Source organism: Lepus europaeus, chromosome 8 (genome assembly GCF_033115175.1).
Source record: "Lepus europaeus isolate LE1 chromosome 8, mLepTim1.pri, whole genome shotgun sequence".
NCBI classification, from domain to species: Eukaryota; Metazoa; Chordata; class Mammalia; order Lagomorpha; family Leporidae; genus Lepus; species Lepus europaeus.
In genome coordinates this window covers 67,342,738-67,365,198 of record NC_084834.1, presented here as the reverse complement: position 1 = coordinate 67,365,198, position 22,461 = coordinate 67,342,738, and the positions used below count along the sequence as shown (strand labels likewise).

Sequence of the window (22,461 nt, the reverse complement as noted above, 5' to 3'; positions counted from 1 at the left end):
AGGTTGGGGAGATCATCCCTCTAGTAGGTCGTCAATAAAGGCAGCCTGAGATTATCAACTGTGTTCATAAGGATTCTGGTATTTGATAGAGGCTAAAAGAGCCCTACCCTCTTCCCCTCCTTGCTCCCTACCTTCCAAATATTTAGGTGCATTGAGTGAAACTAGAAGGATATGGGATAGCAGAGTGAGGTTTCCTGAATCACCCAGACCCTGCCAGTTTCCGGGAATCCTCTTATGCCAGAATGAGTCTGAACTCACAATCAGTGAATTAGCCATAAATATGAATTAAAACACACGTCCCTTGAAATAGAAAAGCCAAACTAATTGAATCCATTAACCTTCAGCAGGTGGTGAAGCAGATCCAAGTAACCAAGTAACACCATTGGACACCTTGTTGAAGAGTAGATCATCGGAAGATAATGTTACAGAATCTCAACACATGCTAGTGACTGAGATCATGGTGTCAGGTATGAGCAGCACTGCCTTGGTTCCAACAGTTTCTGTCTGATACATGAGAAATTCTGTATTCTCTCTCTAGCTTAATGTTGGCTAAACCCAAACAAAGTTAATGAAACCAAACCTTAGAATCCAGTCCTTCTCTTTGGACAGGATGCCTGAGGGAGATGCCTCCATATTAGACTACACATAAAAACTGTGTACCTTGAGAGTTTTTAGAATGAATGTTCTTTGAAGAGATACAAGACTACTTTAACCAGTTTGAGGAAAATGGAATTAAAAGATTATTTTGGTGTAAAAAATTTTGAAGTTCATGCAATTTTTCATACTTCAGATTTTCCATGAACTTTTTTAAGATCCCAGTGTAGCTTGGAAACAAAGGTAGAAAATAGGACATAGCAGATTTAAATGTATCCCTGTCCATGTCTAGTATTTGGGGAATTTGGTTCATCAAGCTGTACTGCCGTGAAGATGAAGAACTGATAGTAATTGACAAGCAAATATAGGTTGATTTCTTCTACTGCTGCAGAAAGTCCATAAACAGCAAATGTTGGAATTCTCTGTTGCACATCTATCCAAAATGATAAGCAGTTCATTCTGTATGCAACAAGTTTAGGGAAACTAAGATTTTTATGTTTTCTTATGTTCTACAATGGTGTTTTAAAAAGTTTGTGGAAAATGAGTTAAAAGATAAGTTTATTTTGGTTCAAAAAGTGTTGCTATTCATGCATAGTGTTTTCATAATATGTATTTCCATGAACATTTTGAAGACTCGTCCATATTCACTAACTAGGCCGGTAGATTTCAAAGAGAGTTTAGGGTTTAGCTAAGCCCTGGAGCTTCTGCAGTACCCACCCTCCTTCCTTCTAGGTCAGTGCCCTTGAATTAGCAATGCTTTGCAACATTTTCTTTGGTTATATCACTAAGTGACATTTTGTTTGAACAAAACATTTATGGTTAAAAAAGTCTGAAAACCCCACACTAAAAACATTTAAGCAAGTGCTTCACCCCTGCTTTTGTCTGTAGAGAGAAGTCTTCCATTTGCTTGTTCACTCCTCACATAGCCTCAATGGCCAGGACTGGACCAGATGGAAGCCACGGTTAGGAGCTTCTTCTGGGTCCCCCATGAGGATGCAGGGGCCCAAGCACTTGGGCCGTCTGCCACTGCTTTCTCAGGTTATCAGCAGGGAGCTGGATGGAAAGTGGAGTGACTGGGACCAAAGTGCCACAGGTGGAACTTCACCCACTATGCCACAGTCCTGGCCCCTAATTTTTAATTAATTTTTAACAGATTCAATGTGCTTTGTAGATACAGTTCTAAGGACATAATTATATTCCCTTCCTCCCTCCTCCTCTCTCTCCCTTTCATCCTTCTTCCTGCTCCCTTTCTTTCTCTTTTTTTAGTTTTTGAGATAACATATTTTAGATTTATATTACAGTAAAAAGGCTTAATACTTCACCAAATAAGAAATTAACAAATCAAAAGCAAAAAGACCCTAGTTTACTGGGAATAGACTAGCTATAAATAATAATTGAATGGAAAAGTAACCATTTCACCCATATACAGTACATTTTAAAGTAATCACAGATGGCTGGCGCCTGGCTTAACAGGATAATTCTCCGCCTTGCGGCGCCAGCACACCGGGTTCTAGTCCCAGTTGGGGCACCGGATTCTATCCCGGTAGCCCCTCTTCCAGGCCAGCTCTCTGCTATGGCCCGGGAAGGCAGTGGAGGATGGCCCAAGTGCTTGGGCCCTGCACCCGCATGGGAGACCAGGAGAAGCGCCTGGCTCCTGGCTTCGGATCAGCAAGATGTGCCGTCCGCAGCAGCCATTGGAGGGTGAACCAACGGCAAAAAGGAAGACCTTTCTCTCTGTCTCTCTCACTATCAACTCTGCCTGTCAAAAATAAATAAATAAATAAAGTAATCACAGATAATTAAAACTGTAACTTTTTTCTTTTTTCAAATTTTATTTAAGTTATATAAATTTTATGTATTTCATACATACAAATTCAGGTACATAATGATACTGCCAACGCTATCCACCCTCCCTCTCCCATTCCCACTCTTAATTTTTACAAAGATCTAGTTTCAGTTTACTTAATGATTGTAAATTAACCCTACATGAAGTAAAAGAGTTCAAAAAATAGTATGAAGAAAAAAAAAAACAGTTTCTCAATGGAAGAGATAAGGGCTGTAAACAATCATTGAATCTCAAAATTCATTTCATTCTAATACATTACATTTTAGGTACTCTATTAGTTACCTTGGATCAGGGAAAACATATGGTATCTGTGTTTTTTGGGACTGGCTTATTTTACTAAGTATAATCATTTCCAGTTGTGTCCATCTTGTTGCAAAAGATAGGATTTCATTAATTTTTACAGTCAAATAGTACTCCATGGTGTATATATACACCATAAATTCTTTATAAATCAACAATTGATGGAATTCTGAGTTGATTCCATGTCTCAACTATTGTGAATTGTGCTGCAGTGAACATGGGAGTACAGAGAACTCTTTCATATGCTGATTTCTTTTGGTTTGGTAAATTCCCAGGAGTGGGATGGCTGGATCATGTGGTAGGTCTGTATTTAGATTTCTGAGGTATCTCCATATTGTATTCCACAGTGGCTGCACGAGTTTACATTCCCACCAAAAGTGGATTAGGATACCTTTTTTCCCATGTCTCACCAGCATTTGTTGTTTGTTGATTTTTGTATGAGAGCCATTGTAACTGGAGTGAGGTGAAACTTCATTGTGGTTTTGATTTGCATTTCTCTGATGTCTAGTGATCCTGAGCATTTTCTCAAGTGTGTGTTGGCCATTTGAATTTCCTTTCTTAAAAAATGCCTGTTCAAGTCTTTTGCTCATTTTTACAAAAGACTTATTTATTAATTTGAAAGGCAGAATTGTAGAGAGGCAGAGAGAGATTTTCTGTCTTCTGGTCCACTCCTCAAATGGCTGCAATGGCTGGAGCTGGGTTGTTCCAAAACCAGGAGGCAGGAGTTTCTTCCAGGTCTCCCATGTGGGTTCAGGGCCCAAGGACTTGAACCATCTTCCTCTGCTTTCCCAGGTGCATTAGCAGGGAGCTGGGTTGGAAGTTGAGCAGCCAGGACTGGAACTGGCACCCATATGGGATTCCAACACTGCTTAACCTGCTACACCATAGCACCAATCCCTTTGCCTATTTCTTCTTTTTTTTTTTATTTTTATTTTATTATTTTTTTTTATTTTTGACAGGCAGAGTGGACAGTGAGAGAGAGAGACAGAGAGAAAGGTCCTCCTTTTGCCGTTGGTTCACCCTCCAATGGCCGCCGCGGTAGCGCGCTGCGGCCGGCGCACCGCGCTGATCCGATGGCAGGAGCCAGGTGCTTCTCCTGGTCTCCCATGGGGTGCAGGGCCCAAGCACTTGGGCCATCCTCCACTGCACTCCCTGGCCACAGCAGAGAGCTGGCCTGGAAGAGGGGCAACCAGGACAGGATCAGTGCCCCGACCGGGACTAGAACCCGGTGTGCCGGTGCCGCAAGGCGGAGGATTAGCCTAGTGAGCCGCGGCGCCGGCCTATTTCTTCTTTTAAAAAAAAATTTATTTATTTATTTATTTGAGAGAGTTACAGAGAGAGGCAGAGGCAGAAAGAGAAAACGAAGTCTTTCATCCACTGGTTCACTCCCTAGGTGGCCTAAATGTCTGGAACTGAGTTGATTTGCAGCCAGGAGCCAGGAGCTTATTCTGGGTCTCCCACATGGATGCAGAGGCCCAAATACTTGGGCCATCTTCCACTGCTTTCCCAGGCTACAGCAGAGAGCTGTATCAGAAGAGGAGCAGCCAGGACTCAAACTGGTGCCCATATGGGATGACGTCATGGTGGCTTTACCCACTATGCCACAGCACTGGCCCTTGCCCACATCTTAACTGGATTGTTTGTTTGTTTTGTTGTTGAATTTTTTGAGCTCTTTATAGATTCTGGATGTTAATCCTTTATCAATTGCATGGTTTGAAAATATTTTCTCCCATTTTGTTGGTTGCCTCTTCACTTTGCTGAGTTTTTCTTTTGGAGTGCAGAAACTTCTCAGTTTGATGTAATCCCATTTGTCAATTTTGGTTTTGTTTGTTTGTGCTTCTGGGGTCTTTTCCAAGAAGTTTTTTTTCCAATGTCTTGCAGAGTTTCCCTAATGTTCTCTAGTATTTTGATGGTATCGGGTCATAGATTTGCATCTTTGATTCATTTTGAGTGAATTTTTTACATAAGGTATAAAGTAGGGGTCTAGTTTCATACTTCTGCATGTGGTGATCCAGGTTTCCAGCACTATTTGTTGAAGAAACTCCTTGATCCAGGGATTGATTTTAGCTCCTCTGTCAAAGATAAGTTGGTTGTAGATATGTAGATTTATTTCTGGAGTTTCTGTTCTGTTCCATTCTTAGCCATTGGTTTCACAAAGGTATAAAGCAAAGTTTTGCAATGCTGTATTTGCAGCAATACTGATACACACAGACATTTCTTTATTTTTCTTCTTTTTTTTTTTTCGTTTGTTCAAAGGCATAGACTAAAGAATAATATTTGAAGGACTCTAATGCTAAGGTAAATGACAGATAATACATCAGGCACATGGTGGGAATGGGAGAGTGATGAAGTGACCAAAGATTTGTGAGTCCACACTTAATAGGCTGTGTTTGGATTTATACTTGGAGGCTATAATCCCCCTGCTGAAAAACAGATGAAACTGATTGTGTTGGTGAAAAATATCTCATCTTTCTGTACCTGTATTGTCCCAGCCTATGAAGGTTTTATTCTGACTTGGTTAACATAAAAGGGTCTTATTTATATTGCTGAGTGGAATTTCATGTCATCTAAGTGTCTATGGCTAGAAAAAAAATGTTGGAAAACTCCACCTTAGGATTTTATAATAAAATCTAGATACTTCATAGTCCTCAAAGAGGGTTCACCAGCCCTTCTGTCCTGGGCTTTCTATGCCCATTTCAGTTATACTAGCCTTGCCTGCAACACATACATGTTGTTTTCCCAGTACACAGTGCTCTTTTACCCACTCCAATTCTTGTTTATTCTTTAGATCTCAGTTTAAATGCCCGACCTTTGAGCAGGTGAGGTTGCCTATTACAACTTAGAATCAAGTTCAGTTCCTTCATTGTACTTATCATGCTTATACAGATATTCCCCAACTTACATTGAGGCTGTGTCCTGTAAGACCATTGAAGTTGAAAATATCCAAACTCGAAAATGCATTGAATCCATCTCACCTGCTGAACATGATAGCTTAGCAACACAGTGCACTGTAGTTTAATGTGGGACGGACTGGGAGTCATGACTGCTGCCACTGTCCCACATTGCAAAAGTGTGTTGTACCTCATTTTGCTAGCCTGGGAAAAAATAAAAATTGGGATGTGATTTCTTCTAGATATGTATAGCTTTAGAAAATTCTGAGTTGAATCATCATAAATCAGAGGCTATCTGTACTTCAGCAGTTACTTGGCAAGATAGCAGAGCCCCTGCCTGCATTCTTCACCATTGTATTTTGGCCCTCAGTAAGGCCTTATGCATGAGGAGTACTTTTTAATAAATTTTACTTTAAAAATGTTTATTTGTTTATTTTTATGTATTTGAAAGGCAGAGAGAGAGATTTTTCCATCCACTGGTTCAGTCCCCAAATAGCCACAACCACTAGGGCTGGGCCAGACCTTAGCCAGGCGCCTGGAACTTCATCTCCCATGTGGGTGGCAGGGTCCCAAGCACTTGAACCATCTTCCTTGGCTTCCTAGGAGAATTTACAGGGAGCTGGATTGGAAGTGGAGCAGCTGGGACTTGGATGGGCATTGGTATGACAGCATCTCAGGCAACAAAGTAACCCAATGTGCCACAATACCAGCCCCAGAAAAAAATCACATTTTCTTCCAGTCTTTATAACCACGAGAAGTATACCTAGCTGAGATTGTCACCTATATATCAGAGAAGATAAATATAAGTGTAGATATTTGTGGCAGACAGAGTTTTGGCCAAAGCCAAGCCCCCACAGAAAATTTCATATCCATGTACATTTCATTGTGCAAAGCTGACGAGGATTTACAAGTTGCCAAGTAAATTCAGAATCATATTCTGATTTGAGGTAATTCTGCAAGTTCTTAAAAATGTCTTGAGTAATTGGATACTGTCAATCCTACACTCTGAGTAGCCTTGTGATTTGGGAAGTAGTCTTCCAAATAAATGCTGAATGAAATGAATAATTGATTTAGTTTGAACTTACCCAACTCTAAAGAGTTGTGAATGACAAGAGATGATCAAGCAAGCATTAAAGGCATATGTTCTCACAAGAGAAATCTTCTCAAACATAGTTATCCAGTGTCTGCATTCACATGGCACCTGAGTCCTGCTTATATCATTTAGCTGTCTTTAATTTATGGGCAGGTTTGGATGGTTTCTTTTGTCTCTTTTGCACTCAGAAGAGCAAACTTTCCAGTGAATAGACAGATGATAGTTTATGTCCTACTGTGATATGTATGAGCCCGCAAACTCTAAGAAAGTAGGAGAGGGGTGGCATTTGAAGAATGATTACAAACATAAGTAGTTAAACTGAAAGAAAAAAAAAAGAAGAAAGAAAGAAAGAAAAAGAAGAAGAGGAAGAAAAACTTGCTCATGTTTATGGCTCAGCATTTAACTCCATCCCCTGGGGCATTTGCATTTCAATGGAGTATGAAATGAAATGATCCATTTACATCATTTAACTTACATGGTTCATGACTTTGTAAAAGTGCCTGCAGGTCTGCAAGTCACTGCATAAATCTTGATAACAACATACATAGTTGATTATCTATATTCTATTACAATTGAAACATGCTATTAGTAAATTGACAGTAAATCTTTTAATGGGTGAATCTCTCGGCCATGTTGGTGAACAGATCTACCCACTACATATTCATCTTTGTGGGAGGTAAAAAGAGATCAATTCCTTGTATATGTCAAATGGTTAGGAATTTTTAAATAAGTTGAAAGCTTCTTGAAATTTGAGTCTTTTTATTCTTAATAATTTTGTAGGTCAAGCTATAAATGTTTTAGAAAAGGTTATAAACAGGTTCACTAATGATTTGATGGTGTCGGGTTGTAGATTTAGGTCTTTAATCCATGCTGAGTGGATTTTTGTGTAAGGTATAAGGTAGGGGTCTTGCTTCATGCTTCTGCACGTGGAAATCCAGTTTTCCCAGCACCATTTATTGAATAGACTGCCCTTGCTCCAGGAATTGGTTTTAGATCCTTGATCAAATATAAGTTGGCTGTAGATGTTTGGATTGATTTCTGGTGTTTCTATTCTGTTCCATTGGTCTACCCATCTGTTTCTGTACCAGTACCATGCTGTTTTGATTACAACTGCCCCATAGTATGTCCTGAAATCTGGTATTGTGATGCCTCCGGCTTTGTTTTTGTTGTACAAAATTGCTTTAGCTATTCGAGGTCTCCTGTGTCTCCATATGAATTTCAGTATCATTTTTTCCAGATCTGAGAAGAATGTCTTCGGTATCTTGATTGGTATTGCATTGAATGTATAAATTGCTTTTGGGAGAATAGACATTTTGATGATATTGATTCTTCCAATCCATGAGCATGGAAGATTTTTCCATTTTTTGGTATCCTATTTCTTTCTTTAAGATTTTGTAATTCTCATTGTAGAGATCTTTAACGTCCTTGGTTAAGTTTATTCCAAGGTATTTGATTGTTTTTGTAGCTATTGTGAATGGGATTGATCTTAGTAGTTCTTTCTCAGCCGTGGCATTGCCTGGGTATACAAAGGCTGTTGATTTTTGTGCATTGATTTTATATCCTGCTACTTTGCCAAACTCTTCTATGAGTTCCAATAGTCTGTTAGTAGAGTTCTTTGGATCCCTTAAATAAAGAATCATATCATCTGCAAAGAGGGATAGTTTGACTTCTTCATTCCCAATTTGTATCCATTTAATTTCTTTTTCTTGCCTGATGGCTCTGGCTAAAACTTCCAGAACTATGTTGAATAGCAGTGGTGCGAGTGGGCATCCCCAGATCGCAGTGGAAATGCTTCCAACTTTTCCCCATTCAATAGGATACTGGCCATGGGTTTTTCATAAATTGCTTGATTGTATTGAGGAATGTTCCTTCTATACCCAATTTGCTTAGAGTTTTCATCATGAAAGGGTGTTGGATTTTATCGAATGCTTTCTTTGCATCTATTGAGATAATCATATGGTTTTTCTTCAGCAGTTTGTTAATGTGGTGTATCACACTGATTTGTGAACACTGAACCATCCCTGCATACCAGGGATAAATCGCACTTGGTCTGGGTGGATGATTTTTCTGATATGTTGTTGCATTCTATTGGCGAGAATTAAAGACCTAAATCTACAACCCGACACCATCAAATTATTAGAGAACATTGGAGAAACCCTGCAAGATATTGGCACCGGCAAAGACTTCCTGGAAGTGCAGGCAGTCAAAGCCAAAATTAACTATTGGGATTGCATCAAATTGAGAAGTTTCTGTACTGCAAAAGAAACAGTCGGGTGAGTGAAGAGGCAACCGACAGAATGGAAAAAAAATATTTGCAAACTATGCGACAGATAAAGGATTAATAACCAGAATCTACAAAGAGATCAAGAAACTCCACAACAACAAAACAAACAACTCACTTAAGAGATGGGCCAAGGACCTCAATAGACATTTTTCAAAAGAGGAAATCCAAATGGGCAACAGGCACATGAAAAAATGTTCAAGATCACTAGCAGTCAGGGAAATGCAAATCAAAACCACTATGAGGTTTCACCTCACCCCGGTGAGAATGGCTCACATACAAAAATCTACCAACAACAGATGCTGGCGAGGATGTGGGAAAAAAGGGACACTAACCTACTGTTGGTGGGAATGTAAACTGGTAATGCCACTATGGAAAGTCAGTCTGAAGATTCCTCAGAAACCTGAATATAAGCCTACCATTCCATCCAGCCATCCCACTCCCTGGAATTTACCCAAAGGAAATTAAAATTGGCAAACAAAAAAGCGGTCTGCACCTTAATGTTTATTGCAGCTCAATTCACAATGGCTAAGACCTGGAATCAACCTAAATGCCCATCAACAGTAGACTGGATAAAGAAATTATGGGATATGTACTCTACAGAATACTATACAGCAGTAAAAAAAAAATGAAATCTGGTCATTTGCAACAAAATGGAGGAATCTGGAAAACATTATGCTGAGTGAAATAATCCAGTCCCAAAGGGACAAATATATGTTCTCTCTGATCGGTGACAACTAACCGAGCACCAAAAAGGAAACCTGTTGAAGTGAAATGGACACTATGAGAAACAGTGACTTTATCAGCCCTTGCCCTGACTATTGATGAACAACTTAATACTTTATCCTCCTAGTATTTTTTTGTTTGTTCTATTTAATACTATTGATTGAATTCTGTAATTAATACATAGTTATTCTTAAGTGTTGAGACTTAACTGAAAAGTGATCCCTGTTATATATAAGAGTGGAAATAAGAGAGGGAAGAGATGTACAATTTGGGACATGCTCAAGCTGACTTGCCCCAAACGGTAGAGTAAGAAACATACCAGGGGATTCCAATTCAATCCCATCAAGGTGGCATGTACCAATGCCATCTCACTAGTCCAAGTGATCAATTTCTATTCACAGTTGATCATAATGATAGGACTAAGAGTCAAAGGGATCACATAAACAAGACTAGTGTATGCAAATACTAACCGATAGAATAAAAAGGGGAGAGAACGATGCAACATGGAAAGCGGGATACACAGCAGACTCATAGAATGGCGGATGTCCTAAACAGCACTCTGGCCTCAGAATCAGCCCTTATGGCATTCGGTTCCAGCTGAAAAGCCCATGAGAGTATTTCAGGCATGGAAAGCCAAGACACTCTATCAAAAAAAAAAAAATGACCTAAATGAAAGATCTCTGCAAGTGAGATCCCAGTGGAAAGAACAGGTCATCAAAGAAGGAGGTACCTTTCTCTGAAGGGAGGAGAGAATTTCCACTTTGACTATGACCTTGTCTAAATATGATCAGAGTCAGTAAACTCAAAAGGCTTCCATAGTCTTGGCAACTCATGACAAGAGCCTAGGGTAATTATTGATGCCATAAACAAGAGTGTCAAATTGTTAAGTCAACAACAGGAGTCACTGTGCACTTACTCCTCATGTAGGATCTCTGTCCTTAATATCTGTACATTGTGATTTAATGCTACAACTAGTACTCAAACAATATTTTTCACTTTGTGTTTCTATGTGGATGCAAACTGTTGAAATCTTTACTTAATATATACTAAACTGATCTTCTGTATATAAAGAGAATTGAAAATTAATCTTGATGTGAATGGAAGGGGAGAGGGAGCGGGAAAGGGGAGGGTTGAGGGTGGGAGGGAAGTTATGGGAGGGGAAGCCATTGTAATCCATAAGCTGTACTTTGGAAATTTATATTCATTAAATAAAAGTTAAAAAAAAAAAAACAGGTTCACACCAGGCTCCTTGGATAGCGCTCGTTGGATACCAAATAATTCTCCAATATTGAAGTTTGTTGTGAGTTTGTAAATAGTCACCTGGTATATGGATCCTGTACTACATACAAACATAACGTACAGGTTAATGAAGTGTTTCTATCTGGATTAACCTGCCACAGAACTTCAGTAGGGAAATTCTGGGATGTTCTGTAGAATACAGAACGTTCAAATCCATTTTCTCCTCTTAGTTCTGGAAATAATGGCATGAGGTCTCCTTGTTTGCAGAACAAGATGACTGTGCTCCTATGGGATGTGGTGGTCATGCTCAGTGTGTCTCTGAGGGAGAGGCCGCCACGTGCCAGTGTTTGAAAGGATTTTCTGGGGATGGAAAACTCTGTTCTGGTAAGAGCAAAGGCCAAGCACATAGATTTGGAAAATCGTAAACCAGAAACCTTTTTTCTCATACCAACTCAAAATATTCAGGAGGATTTGTGTAATCAGCAGGTTTGGATAGTTGTTAGATGTTAAAAATAATGGATGCACACATAGAAAATATGAGACATGTATTTTTTTTTATTATTTTTTTTTTGACAGGCAGAGTGGATAGTGAGAGAGACAGAGAAAAAGGTCTTCCTTTTTGCCGTTGGTTCACCCTCCAATGGCCGCTGTGGCTGGCTCATCGCGCTGATCCAAGCCAGGAGCCAGGTGCTTCTCGTGGTCTCCCATGCGGGTGCAGGGCCCAAGCACTTGGGCCATCCTCTACTGCTTTCCCGGGCCATAGAGGCTGGCCTGGAAGAGGGGCAACCGGGATAGAATCCGGGGCTCCAACCGGGACTAGAACCTGGTGTGCCAGCGCTGCAAGGCGGAGGATTAGCATGTTAAGCCACTGCGCCAGCCGAGACATGTATTTAAACATAAATGTAAACATTATACTGTTTTTGCATTAAGAGGAAGAACTTATAATTAAGAAGCATGAATTTGAGTTCAGGTCAAATTTATGAATTCACCAATTCTGATAAAAATACAACTTTTTTTCTTCCCCAGAAACTTGGGTCTAAGTATTAGTTAAATAGATTGAGAATAGTAGGTTTCTGTTTTATATTGATAGCCTGGAAATAATAAGTTAGTAATTACTGAAAAAGTCTCAGTCTTTGTGGTCTGAAACTCTAGCAAGGTGATTTAGTTACACCTGCTTAGCTGTTCAGATGATGAGAACTCTAAAAATGGATCAGAAATTAACTTTACATTCATGAGGCAAACATTTGCGTTACTTTTGCAAACAGTAATTGGCTGATTAACTGAATATAAGATTATGCTTATTGTTTCCTGTCATTTCTGTTTCTACCAAGATTGCCTGAATATCTCACTAGTTCATCTTTTACCCACAGATATAGATGAATGTGAGATGGGGATCACAGTTTGCCCTCCTGCCTCCTCCAAGTGCATCAATACAGAAGGTGGCTATGTCTGCCACTGCTCGGAAGGCTACCAAGGAGATGGGATTCACTGTCTTGGTGAGAGACTGGGTGTGTAAGGGAGGAGGGTGAGGCCAGCCCTGGGCAGATGACATGTGGGTGTGGTGGGCTGAGAGAAGACAGGATATCACTGAGGTGACACCTGTCAAGACTGAAAGAGAAGCTGTCCAACCAGTTCAAACTGACATTTCAGTCCTTGGTAAATAGTCAGGTTTGTGCCCTTGCCCTCTGGCTGCTCAGCTCTGAGTGCTTGCCCTACTTGATCAACCAACCCCATGCCTTTCCAGCCCTTTCTCTGGGGTTCCAGTGTCACCAGTGTCTCATTAGTACTCCATATTTTGAGCCGTCATGGGAGAATCAGTCCACACTTCTTTGTCACTGAGCTTGGCAACTGACATGTGGTGAATGCAGGGCTGATGTGGGTTTGTTGAAAGTCACTGCTATGAGCAGATCAAAAAGGTGACTTGGTTCTGTGGAAGAGCTCATCAGGTGTTTCTGATGAGTTCAGCAGATGGGAGATTCAAGCCATTGGCACTTAGGTCCAAGTAAAGAATGATTACAAACTCTTTCATAATCACCATCCTTGGCCAAGGCTGGCTCTGGCCTGTTGATTGGGAGTTCACCTGGTGGCTGCAGCTTGCCAGGTGTTTGCAGCAAAGCATCACCCTGCAAGTGCAGGCCTGCCTGAAGCTATCCATGGCCTTATCAAGGGGTTATCTGCAGTTTTACAAAGCTTTAGACTTTCTCTTTTTGTATTTTCTTTTCCTTCTTCTGGAAACATAAAAGTTTTCACATTGAGATGCACATGCCCTGATAACAAACTCAGATAATATTGCTTTCTCCCATTGTTAAGGTGAAAGATAAAATATCAGTAAAAATCATCAGTTTTCTAGATGGAGTTGATTTGAATCAGTTGTATAGTCCAGACATCTGCAGTGTTCTTATAGGCACCTGTTTGGCTGTCAGTCAGGAAAATGTCACTACTCTAATTAAGCAAGCACATCCATAATTAGACAGATTTCTTAATTTCCTTTGAAGAGAGAGAAGATATCCTTTTGTGGATGTTTAAACTCATTCGCCTCTGGGCTCTCTGTTATTAAACTACCCCTTCCAGTGTGAAACATGCAACAAAAGATCATGACCCTGCCTGCCTAGTTGGCACAGGTTCCTTGGGCTGCCAGTGAAGCAGTGGGTTCATCACTATTCTTGTTCTCTTTTTCTCTCTCCTCTCTTCTTTCTCTCTCTTCCTGTAGATATACAGATATAATGCTTTGGACTGTGGGCTGTACACAATAGCTGCTATATAAAAGAGTTGTTGTTGTTGTTATTACTCAGAGTAGTTATATTTCTTGGCCAAGAATACATCTTTGTTTTTGCATTTTGGAAAAGCTATCTATTTCTCTACCAAGGTGATGGTTCATTGAGATAAAGGAGTTAATGTGGGCCGTTCAGAATAGTGATTCACTGTGATGAATATTTAATTAGTCCCTTTCAGACACAGTGCTAGGAATTGTGGGGAATGCAAGATGGGAAAGGCAATCCTTGCTGCCAAAAAATATAGTTGTGAAGAAAGAGAAGTTAAAATCACAATGAAAGTTCAGAACTGGGAGAAATATCTGAGGTGTTAGGAAGGATTTCATGGAAGAAGTATCATTTTGTGGGGCCATGAGATGCATACATTTTCATTAGGTGGAAATGGGAAGGGGTAGAGTGTACTCCAGGCATAAACAAACCCTGTGTCTTACTTACACGGGCAGTCGACAGTAGCTTAGCTGAGCAGTAAGTGTAGGTCACATACAGAGAGGACAGAAACAGGCTGGTGAGGCGATACATGCCATAATGAAGTCCCACAGACCCAGTGACGTGGACGACAGAAATTTGTTTCCTCACAGTTCTGGAGTCTACAAGACCCAGAGAACATTCCAGTTGGTTTGGTTTCTGTTGAAGTATCCTCTTCTAGCTTGTACATGGCCTCTTTTTCACTGTTAACTTATACAACTTTTTTCTCTGTAGTGTCCAGAGAGAATGAGAGTGATAGAAAGCATGCCAGCGAGAGAACAAGAGAGAAAAGAGAGAGCAAGCGACGCTCTGGGGTTTCTTCTCCTTCTATCAGGATGTCAGTCCCATTGTATTAGGACTTGTTGAAGACTGGAATCTGAGGGCCAGTCATTGGGATTTTATTTTTCCTGGTCACTGCTGTCCTAAGTTTTCTAGTAACCATGTTATAAGAAGTAAAAAGAATAGCTGAAATTGATTTTCATAATTTTTTATTCTAATGTCTCTCAAATATTGACATCTACTATGTAATCAGTGTAACAATTATTGAGATATTTTACATTCTTAATAATTGTGATTCTAAGTCTTCAGAATCTGGTATGTGCTTGATACGTAAGTGCATCTTTGTATGGACTAATGTATTTCAGGTGGTTCATACTCACGTCTGGTGATGGCTACAGGGACGGCACAACCGTAGGGACCAGAGAGAGCCACTGGCAGCATCTGAGTTTGTGATGGTGTAATCATCACTGTGATCTAGGGAGAACCACCTGGCTACTGATGTCTAGGTGTGGAGTGGAGATGCAGGAATGGGATGAGGCTATTTTTGTTGCGATGTCAAATTGAGAGGAAGGAAAGAACGAACTGTTAGGCTAGAAGTAACCGAGAAAGGAAAAGGTGGGTGGAAATAGAAAAGAAAGGTTGGTTTAATTATGCAGTTCAAACCCCAAAAATGTTATGTCCAATGTAACATGTGTGTGAATGGCTGGGTATCTATTCGCAAAAGTGAAGTATGAATTGTTAGTATCTGTACTGCTAAAATGTTTGCCTAGAAGTAGTTTTCCAGTCTGTGATTTGGGGAAGTCTCTTTTCCTTCCAAGCGGAAGAAAGACTTGCAGCCTTTTATCAGAAGCTTGGCACATCTGAATGGCATGCAGCTGAGGAGCCCAGTCTCTCCCTCTCCCTCCTCCTCTCCCCCTCTGTCCCTCTCCCCCTCTCTCCCTCTCCCCCCTCTCTCCCTCTCTCCCTCTCCTCCTCTCCCCCTTCCTAAGAACATGCAGCATGACCGAAGCTGAGGATGCACCCCTTCTGGAATGTTGTACATTTTGGTTGTGTAACTCTGTTTCCTCCCCTGCCCCCCACTTGTCTGGCAGATATTGATGAGTGCCACTTGGGGATGCACAGCTGTGGAGAGAATGCCAACTGCACAAACACGGAGGGAGGCTACACTTGCATGTGTGCTGGCAGTGTTTCTGAACCTGGACTAATTTGCCCTGGTAGGTGGGTGGGTGGTCTGGATGGAGAGGGAAGTGCTTGGATCAGGGAAATTCTGTACCCCAGTGTGTTTGTTTTAGTCTAGAAATCATTTCTTTTGGTCAGCCTGGAAAACTTAACTTTCTGAGTATATTGATGCTGAGCTTGAGAATTTGAAATGGCCCAGGCTTCATTCATTTAATAGTATCTGGAATAAATCCTTTTTTTATTATTCACAGTTCAATAAAGGTGGCAACACAGATGGTTCTCTTTAACTGTGCAACTAACCTCCCAGTTTGTAATGTTGATTCCTGGGGAAAAACTTTATAGGGCTAGGCAGGTCATGAGTATGTCTGGACTCCTTATATTTTCAGTTGCCTTCAAGGATTTTAAAATACTACTTTGAAAAGTCAGCACTTCTTGATCTCATTTAGAACTCCACCGGTCTTCTTTTTGTTTTAAAGCGTTCATAAAAATCACCTTGTGCTTCATTTTTTTTTTTAATTTTTGTTTTATTTTTTGACAGGCAGAGTGGATAGTGAGAGAGAGAGAGACAGACAAAAAGGTCTTCCTTTTCCATTGGTTCACCCTCCAATGGCCGCCGTGGCCGGCACACCATGCTGATCCGAAGCCAGGAGCCAGGTGCTTCTCCTGGTCTCCCATGCAGGTGTAGGGCCCAAGCCTTGGGCACTCCTCCACTGCACTCCCGGGCCATAGCAGAGAGCTGGCCTGGAAGCGGGGCAACCGGGACAGAATCCGGCGCCCCGGCGGGGACTAGAACCTGGTGTGCTGGCGCCGCAGGCAGAGGATTAGCCTATTGAGCCGCAGTGCTGGCCACCTTGTGCTTCTTAAAACTTCTCACCATCAGCACCCCAGAAAGGAAGCTGGTTTCATCTTGACCCTGGAACCAAAATCAAGGCTCCATCCCACCACCCCAGAGAAAGGAAAGTTCTGTGCTTACCTGGTCTCTGTCTTTTTAACATGTTATTATTCTCAAAAAAAATATTGTTCTTGAAGATACTGAACAACTGATACTTGTATCATCAGCTATACACCCTAATTTTTTTTTTTTTTTTGGACAGGCAGAGTTAGACAGTGAGAGAGAGAGACAGAGAGAAAGGTCTTCCTTCCGTTGGTTCACCCCCCAAATGGCTGCTAACGGCCGGCGCACTGCACCGATCCGAACCCAGGAACCAGGTGCTTCCTCCTGGTCTCCCATGTGGGTGCAGGGCCCAAGCACTTGGGCCATCCTCCACTGCACTCCCGGGCTACAGCAGAGAGCTGGACTGGAAGAGGAACAACCAGGACAGAAACGGCGCCCCGACCAGGACTAGAACCCAGAGTGTCGGCACTGCAGGGGGAGGATTAGCCTAGTGATACACCCTAATGTTTTAAAGAGCAGTGAGCCATTCAAATAAAGGAGACTTTATCACTTTGCCATTCCCTTTTCCTCCTGTCCAAGTTGCTACAGTGTTGTGTTTGAGGTTTCCCAGGATAGTTAAATAGTTTTTAGAAGAAGGCACTGTATGAGAGAAATTTTTGAGACTCTCAGGATATTGAGGGGAGTAGGCTGTGTATTTGTGGGTAGTTATTAAGCCATACAAAGATAACGGTTGGTTCAATGAGACCTTCTTAAAGCTAGCAGTCATTTCACAGAGTTAGTATGCATCTATTGGTGATAGATTTGCTTTTATAAAGAAATCATTGACTGGATTTATATGGTGATTGGCCATCCTCTTACTTGCCTCCAGTGTGCTTTATATCTGGTTTCATGGTGACATAAGGTCTGTTAAGGAAAGACAACCTGTTGTCACTCCTGATAGTTCTGCTGTCACTAAGAAATACTGTATCACAAGTTGTTCACAGAAACTTGTTCCTGAAAGACCTGGATCACTTCCAAACATAAAAGTGATGTCTTTGATTCTTCTAGATTCTGTTCCACCATCTCAGCTCAAGGAAGATGAGCCCTCTCCAGGCAGAAATAGTTACCCGGGATGCCCCTCATCACATGACGGGTACTGCCTCCATGGTGGCGTGTGCATGTATATTGAAGCAGTAGACAACTATGCCTGCAAGTAAGTCAGACTGTCCTGCAGTCCATAACTTTTAACAAACTTGTGAAATTTACATTAAAGAAATTTTTCTACAATTAGATTTATCCTTAGGAAAATATACACACACATAAATTGTGTGTTTGTGTACCACACACCCAGGTGCATGCTACATTGCATGCTCCCTATGTGTCACAACACCCTACCCTACCCAACCACCAATGCTTAAATATAAATATAAAGAATTGGTGGTTATTTTCATTTTACTTAAGTACCTTGACATTAATACTAGTAAAGTCTAGGAATTACACTTCTCTTTCTGGTTGTAAAACGGAGGTGTGTGAGAGAATTCTTTGAAACTGTGATTTATTTCCTGCCAAATATGTGGAAAGCATTCACAATCCACAGTATGTGTCTAGATTTACAAAAAGTTGTACATATTCACACTGGGTTTCTTGCCTTGGATTTTAAACACACACACACACACACTTCTTCACTTCACTTCCTAATAGTTGACTTTGCATTTTTGCTGTTTAGTGACAATTAACAGATTCTGCAACTGCCATTTTTGCTCTTTTTGGGCCAAGGCATTTCCCCATGGGTAATATCAACCTGAAAAGGAAATTTGTGGAAGGTTTGGAATTATGGGGTACTCTCACTATGCTCACTTGGAAGAGCTTTCCATGGAAACCTTAATAAGACCCGAACCGACAATATCTGGATGTGTATCAGATTTTTTCCCTGAATTAATTTCATATTTTCAAAGCCATATGAAGAAACTGAGGGTAAAAATAAGTAGGTCTTTGGGGGTTAGAGTCCTGACTCCTTGATAATTTTCTTTGTGCCTGGAATAACGAGTCACAGAATAATCTGACTCTCACAAATAGAAGTTATAAGTAGAACAGATTTTATGATGTTATCGGTGATAATGAGCAGAATTATAGTCTAAATGATTAGAGTAAGCTGTATTCTCCAAGTGTGTGGCTTTGCATTAGAACCATGTTCATATGACAAGTCAGGGAAATGACCTGAAGAATTAGTAGGACGGACTGACTTCTGGTGGAATTCTGCTTTGACATGCATATTGACAGGCTGTCGTTTTCTAATCTAAGATAGATCTAATACTTACAATAGTTATCTTTAGCTTTAATATTAAGAACCAGTTTTTTATCTGTTCATTGTTTCTCATTATCACAAATAATAAAATTTCAAAAACAGGTGTTATAGTTTATTAGGTCATGGATTGTTTTCTCCCTTGATACTTTAAATTTCAATTATAAAAATCAGTGTAATAAACAGAGGGTAGTGCAGGGTTCTCTGTTGTATTTGGCACAGTCTTTTCATGCGGATCTGATAGCAGTGATTCCCTTAATGATTGATGAGCTCTTTACCACATTGATTTTCTTCCTGTCATTAAATCCTGATAAAAATATCATATGTACTTGATAATGTTTTAAACACAAATTGCTACAAAGTGATAATTAAACTGGAGGTTGCCTTCAAATCCAAGGACCATTAGTCTAAAGCAATATTTAAAATAATATCAGTTTACAATAGGGATCATAACTTTGTTTTTGAACTGTGCATTTAATGCAAGTGATTTAATCAAGTGTTCAGTTCTTCCTTCCCCTGCCCCGGTGACCTCACCTTATGCCTTATTAATTCCCAAACAACAAACCTCTAGGGAGTGCTTATGAGTCCAGGTTTTTTTTAAGAAATACATCCTAGGCACATTCTCTACAGAGTGGTCTAATCAGCTTGGAGGCAATGGACATTACCCTCAAATCCGTGGAACCCCAGACTTTCCCTCAGAGGTGGAGGAATTAGGACCTGGAATTCTTCATGCCCAACATGTTTCTTGGAGATTTCCTGGTGTGCAGAATCTCAGGTGACTCCAAACTTCTCAAGCTCAGAGGAGGTCCTTGTACCATCTACTTTGGCTTTGAGTCAAACAGTTCTCTGGGAAGGTGTTTAGACCAAGACCCCCCAACCTATGTTGTGTGGTTGTATCAGTTTGAGAAATGCCTTTATACTCTAGCCTTCAGTTCTTGATGCATGGTGCACTGTAACACATTAACAAGTCTTATTTACCATTATTTAGCTTACTTGACTATGGAAAGTCAAACACATTTGCTCAGGGAGTCTTTTGTTTGATTTAACAGAACAACTAATTAACAATCCAAAGAACTTGAGGTTCTCCCCCATAGTATAAGCTCAGAGAGGCTGTACTGTTGCAGCCTGGCTTGGCTCCTGAGGACTCTTAGACACGTGACTGACCTACCCCACAAGATCTCTAAATTTCTGAGAGTATCAGAGGTATGGTCCATTAACATCCAGCAGTTTAAGAGTGGTTGCTAGGCATTGATGGGAAGTGGCCATAACCAAAGATAACTAGAATTAAGACAATGCCCAGGAAAGTCTTGAACAACCTGATAGTCCCTTATGGTCTACACTCAGCTCCAGCCATCTCTTGCGTGCTCATTTCTAGAATAACTTTTCAGAGGTGAGTAGCCCTGTAAACTGTTTTCGGAAGCAGCACAGTGCAGTAGAAAGAACATGGGCTTTTTTTTTTTTTTTTTTTTTTTTTTTACAGGCAGAGTGGACAGTGAGAGAGAGACAGAGAGAAAGGTCTTCCCTTTGCCGTTGGTTCACCCTCCAATGGCCGCCGCGGTAGGCGCGCCGAGGCCGGCGCACCGCGCTGATCTGATGGCAGGAGCCAGGTGCTTCTCCTGGTCTCCCATGGGGTGCAGGGCCCAAGAACTTGGGCCATCCTCCACTGTACTCCCTAGCCACAGCAGAGAGCTGGCCTGGAAGAGGGGCAACCGGGACAGGATCGGTGCCCCGACCGGGACTAGAACCCGGTGTGCCGGCGCCGCAAGGCGGAGGATTAGCCTAGTGAGCCGCGGCGCCGGCAGAACATGGGCTTTGACTATGAAAAATCATTTGAATGAAACCTGTCATTCATTAGCTGTGTGACCTTACTTACCTCTTCAAACCTGTTTTCTCATCTGTAAAATGGGACTGTGACACTGAAGTGAACATCCCTAGCACGGTGTCAGACACACAACGTACATGACAAACGTTCATTCATTTTCCTGCTTCCTCCAAAAGCTCCCATGACAAGCTAATGAAACTGGAACTTAAACCCATACCTTCTGGAGCTTTTGCAGTGTTTTCTCTATGCTGCTTCTTCTACCACAGGAGCTGGTATCCATTCTCTGTACTCATTCCTTCAAGTCCCTTTGGAATAAGCAGGGGATCTGGATGGATAGATAGCTGTTTTAGGGCCAGGGAATTCCTAATAAGCAAGCATCACAAAGTGTTAATATGGTGTTTGTAGAGTCAGTGCGTTTGCAAAGAATCACAGGACACAATTGTCAACCAACTTCCTGGCAGTTTTTGGAAACGAGCATTCCCAGTAGATGGCAGCATTGTTTCATTGACTTTAAAGGTTCAATAAATTGGTCCCTAACAATTCAAGTAACAATGTCATTTATTAGACAGCTGGGTGTTTGTACGTGAATGCCCCTTTTCCCTCCATAGAGTTTTCCCTGCTTTGAAGAAAACTGCAAAATGCCTGTGTCACCACTGAGACCTCTTTCGCCTGGGCCAGTAGTGATAAGTGGGAAAAGTACTTCTTTCACAGGCTGGGTTGTGCTTCCTGTTCAGGGACGAGACAACGATCTTTTTGCACAGCCTGGTTTTGAGTGAGAGACTCTGCTCTCAAGATTTTTCTTTCCTTTGACCTACTGGTTCCCCCCCCCCCCCCAAAAAAAAAGAGATTTATTTATTTATTTGAAAGGCAGAGTTACAGAGAGGCACAGGCAGAGAGAGAGAGGGAGGGAGGGAGGGAGGGAGGGAAGGAGGGAGGGAGAGAGAGAGAGAAAGGAGGTCTTCTATCCGCTGTTCATGCCCCAGATGGCTATAATGGCCAGACCTGCGCTGATCCAAAGCCAGAAGCCAGGAGCTTCTTCTGGTTCTCCCACATGGGTGCAGGGGCCTAAGCACTTGGGCCATCTTCTACTGCTTTCCTAGGCTATAACAGAGAGCTGGGTTGGAAGTAGAGCAGCTGGGACTCGAACCAGCACCCATATGGGATGCTGGCACTGCAGGCGGTGGCTTTACCTGTTATGCCACAGCACCAACCCCTTGACCTATTCTTAACTGTAAACATTTGCTTCCTGAATTCCCTGGGCTCTTAGGGCAGAATCACTTTGTTGGTTTTAAAAGGTAGCAGCTCCTTAGGAGTTTTAGTCTAGCAGAAATTGATCTTTAATCAATGTCTGGTAATGCCTTATAGAGGCAGTATGCAAATAGTCCCCCTTCCCTCCCAGTGCAAACAGGCCAAAATGGTAAGACCATGCCACAGGAACTTGTATTTCACAGTGCTTTCAACTGACCCTGATGGACTTTTCCATGTACTTCTGTAGAGCTGAGTCTGAAAATGCCAAGGTTGAGAGATGCCTGAGTCTGAAAAATATCAAGTGTGTTTGACCAGCAGTCTGATGACCTGTGTTTGTGTGTTGTCACAGCTGTGTGGTTGGCTACGTCGGGGAGCGCTGTCAGCATCGAGACTTGAAGTGGTGGGAACTGCGCCACACTGGCCGTGGACGGCAGCGGGACATCACTGTGGTGGCCGTCTGTGTGGTGGTGCTGGTCCTGCTGCTCCTCCTGGGCCTGTGGGGGGCTCACTCCTACAGGTGACCCTTTCTTTCTGTTGGTACATTAAACCCC

At 41.5% G+C, this 22,461-nt stretch overlaps 1 protein-coding gene across 1 annotated transcript in view; it reads left to right on the top strand.

Annotated features, from left to right (window-relative positions):
* EGF (epidermal growth factor) overlaps positions 1-22,461 on the top strand; it is a 66,293-nt gene that overhangs the window by 31,673 nt on the left and 12,159 nt on the right. The window contains exons 11-16 of the mRNA XM_062199742.1: positions 345-467; positions 11,238-11,354; positions 12,341-12,466; positions 15,577-15,699; positions 17,607-17,751; positions 22,260-22,427. Coding sequence (XP_062055726.1) covers positions 345-467; positions 11,238-11,354; positions 12,341-12,466; positions 15,577-15,699; positions 17,607-17,751; positions 22,260-22,427 — 802 coding nt within the window. The remainder of the gene's footprint in view (positions 1-344; positions 468-11,237; positions 11,355-12,340; positions 12,467-15,576; positions 15,700-17,606; positions 17,752-22,259; positions 22,428-22,461) is intronic.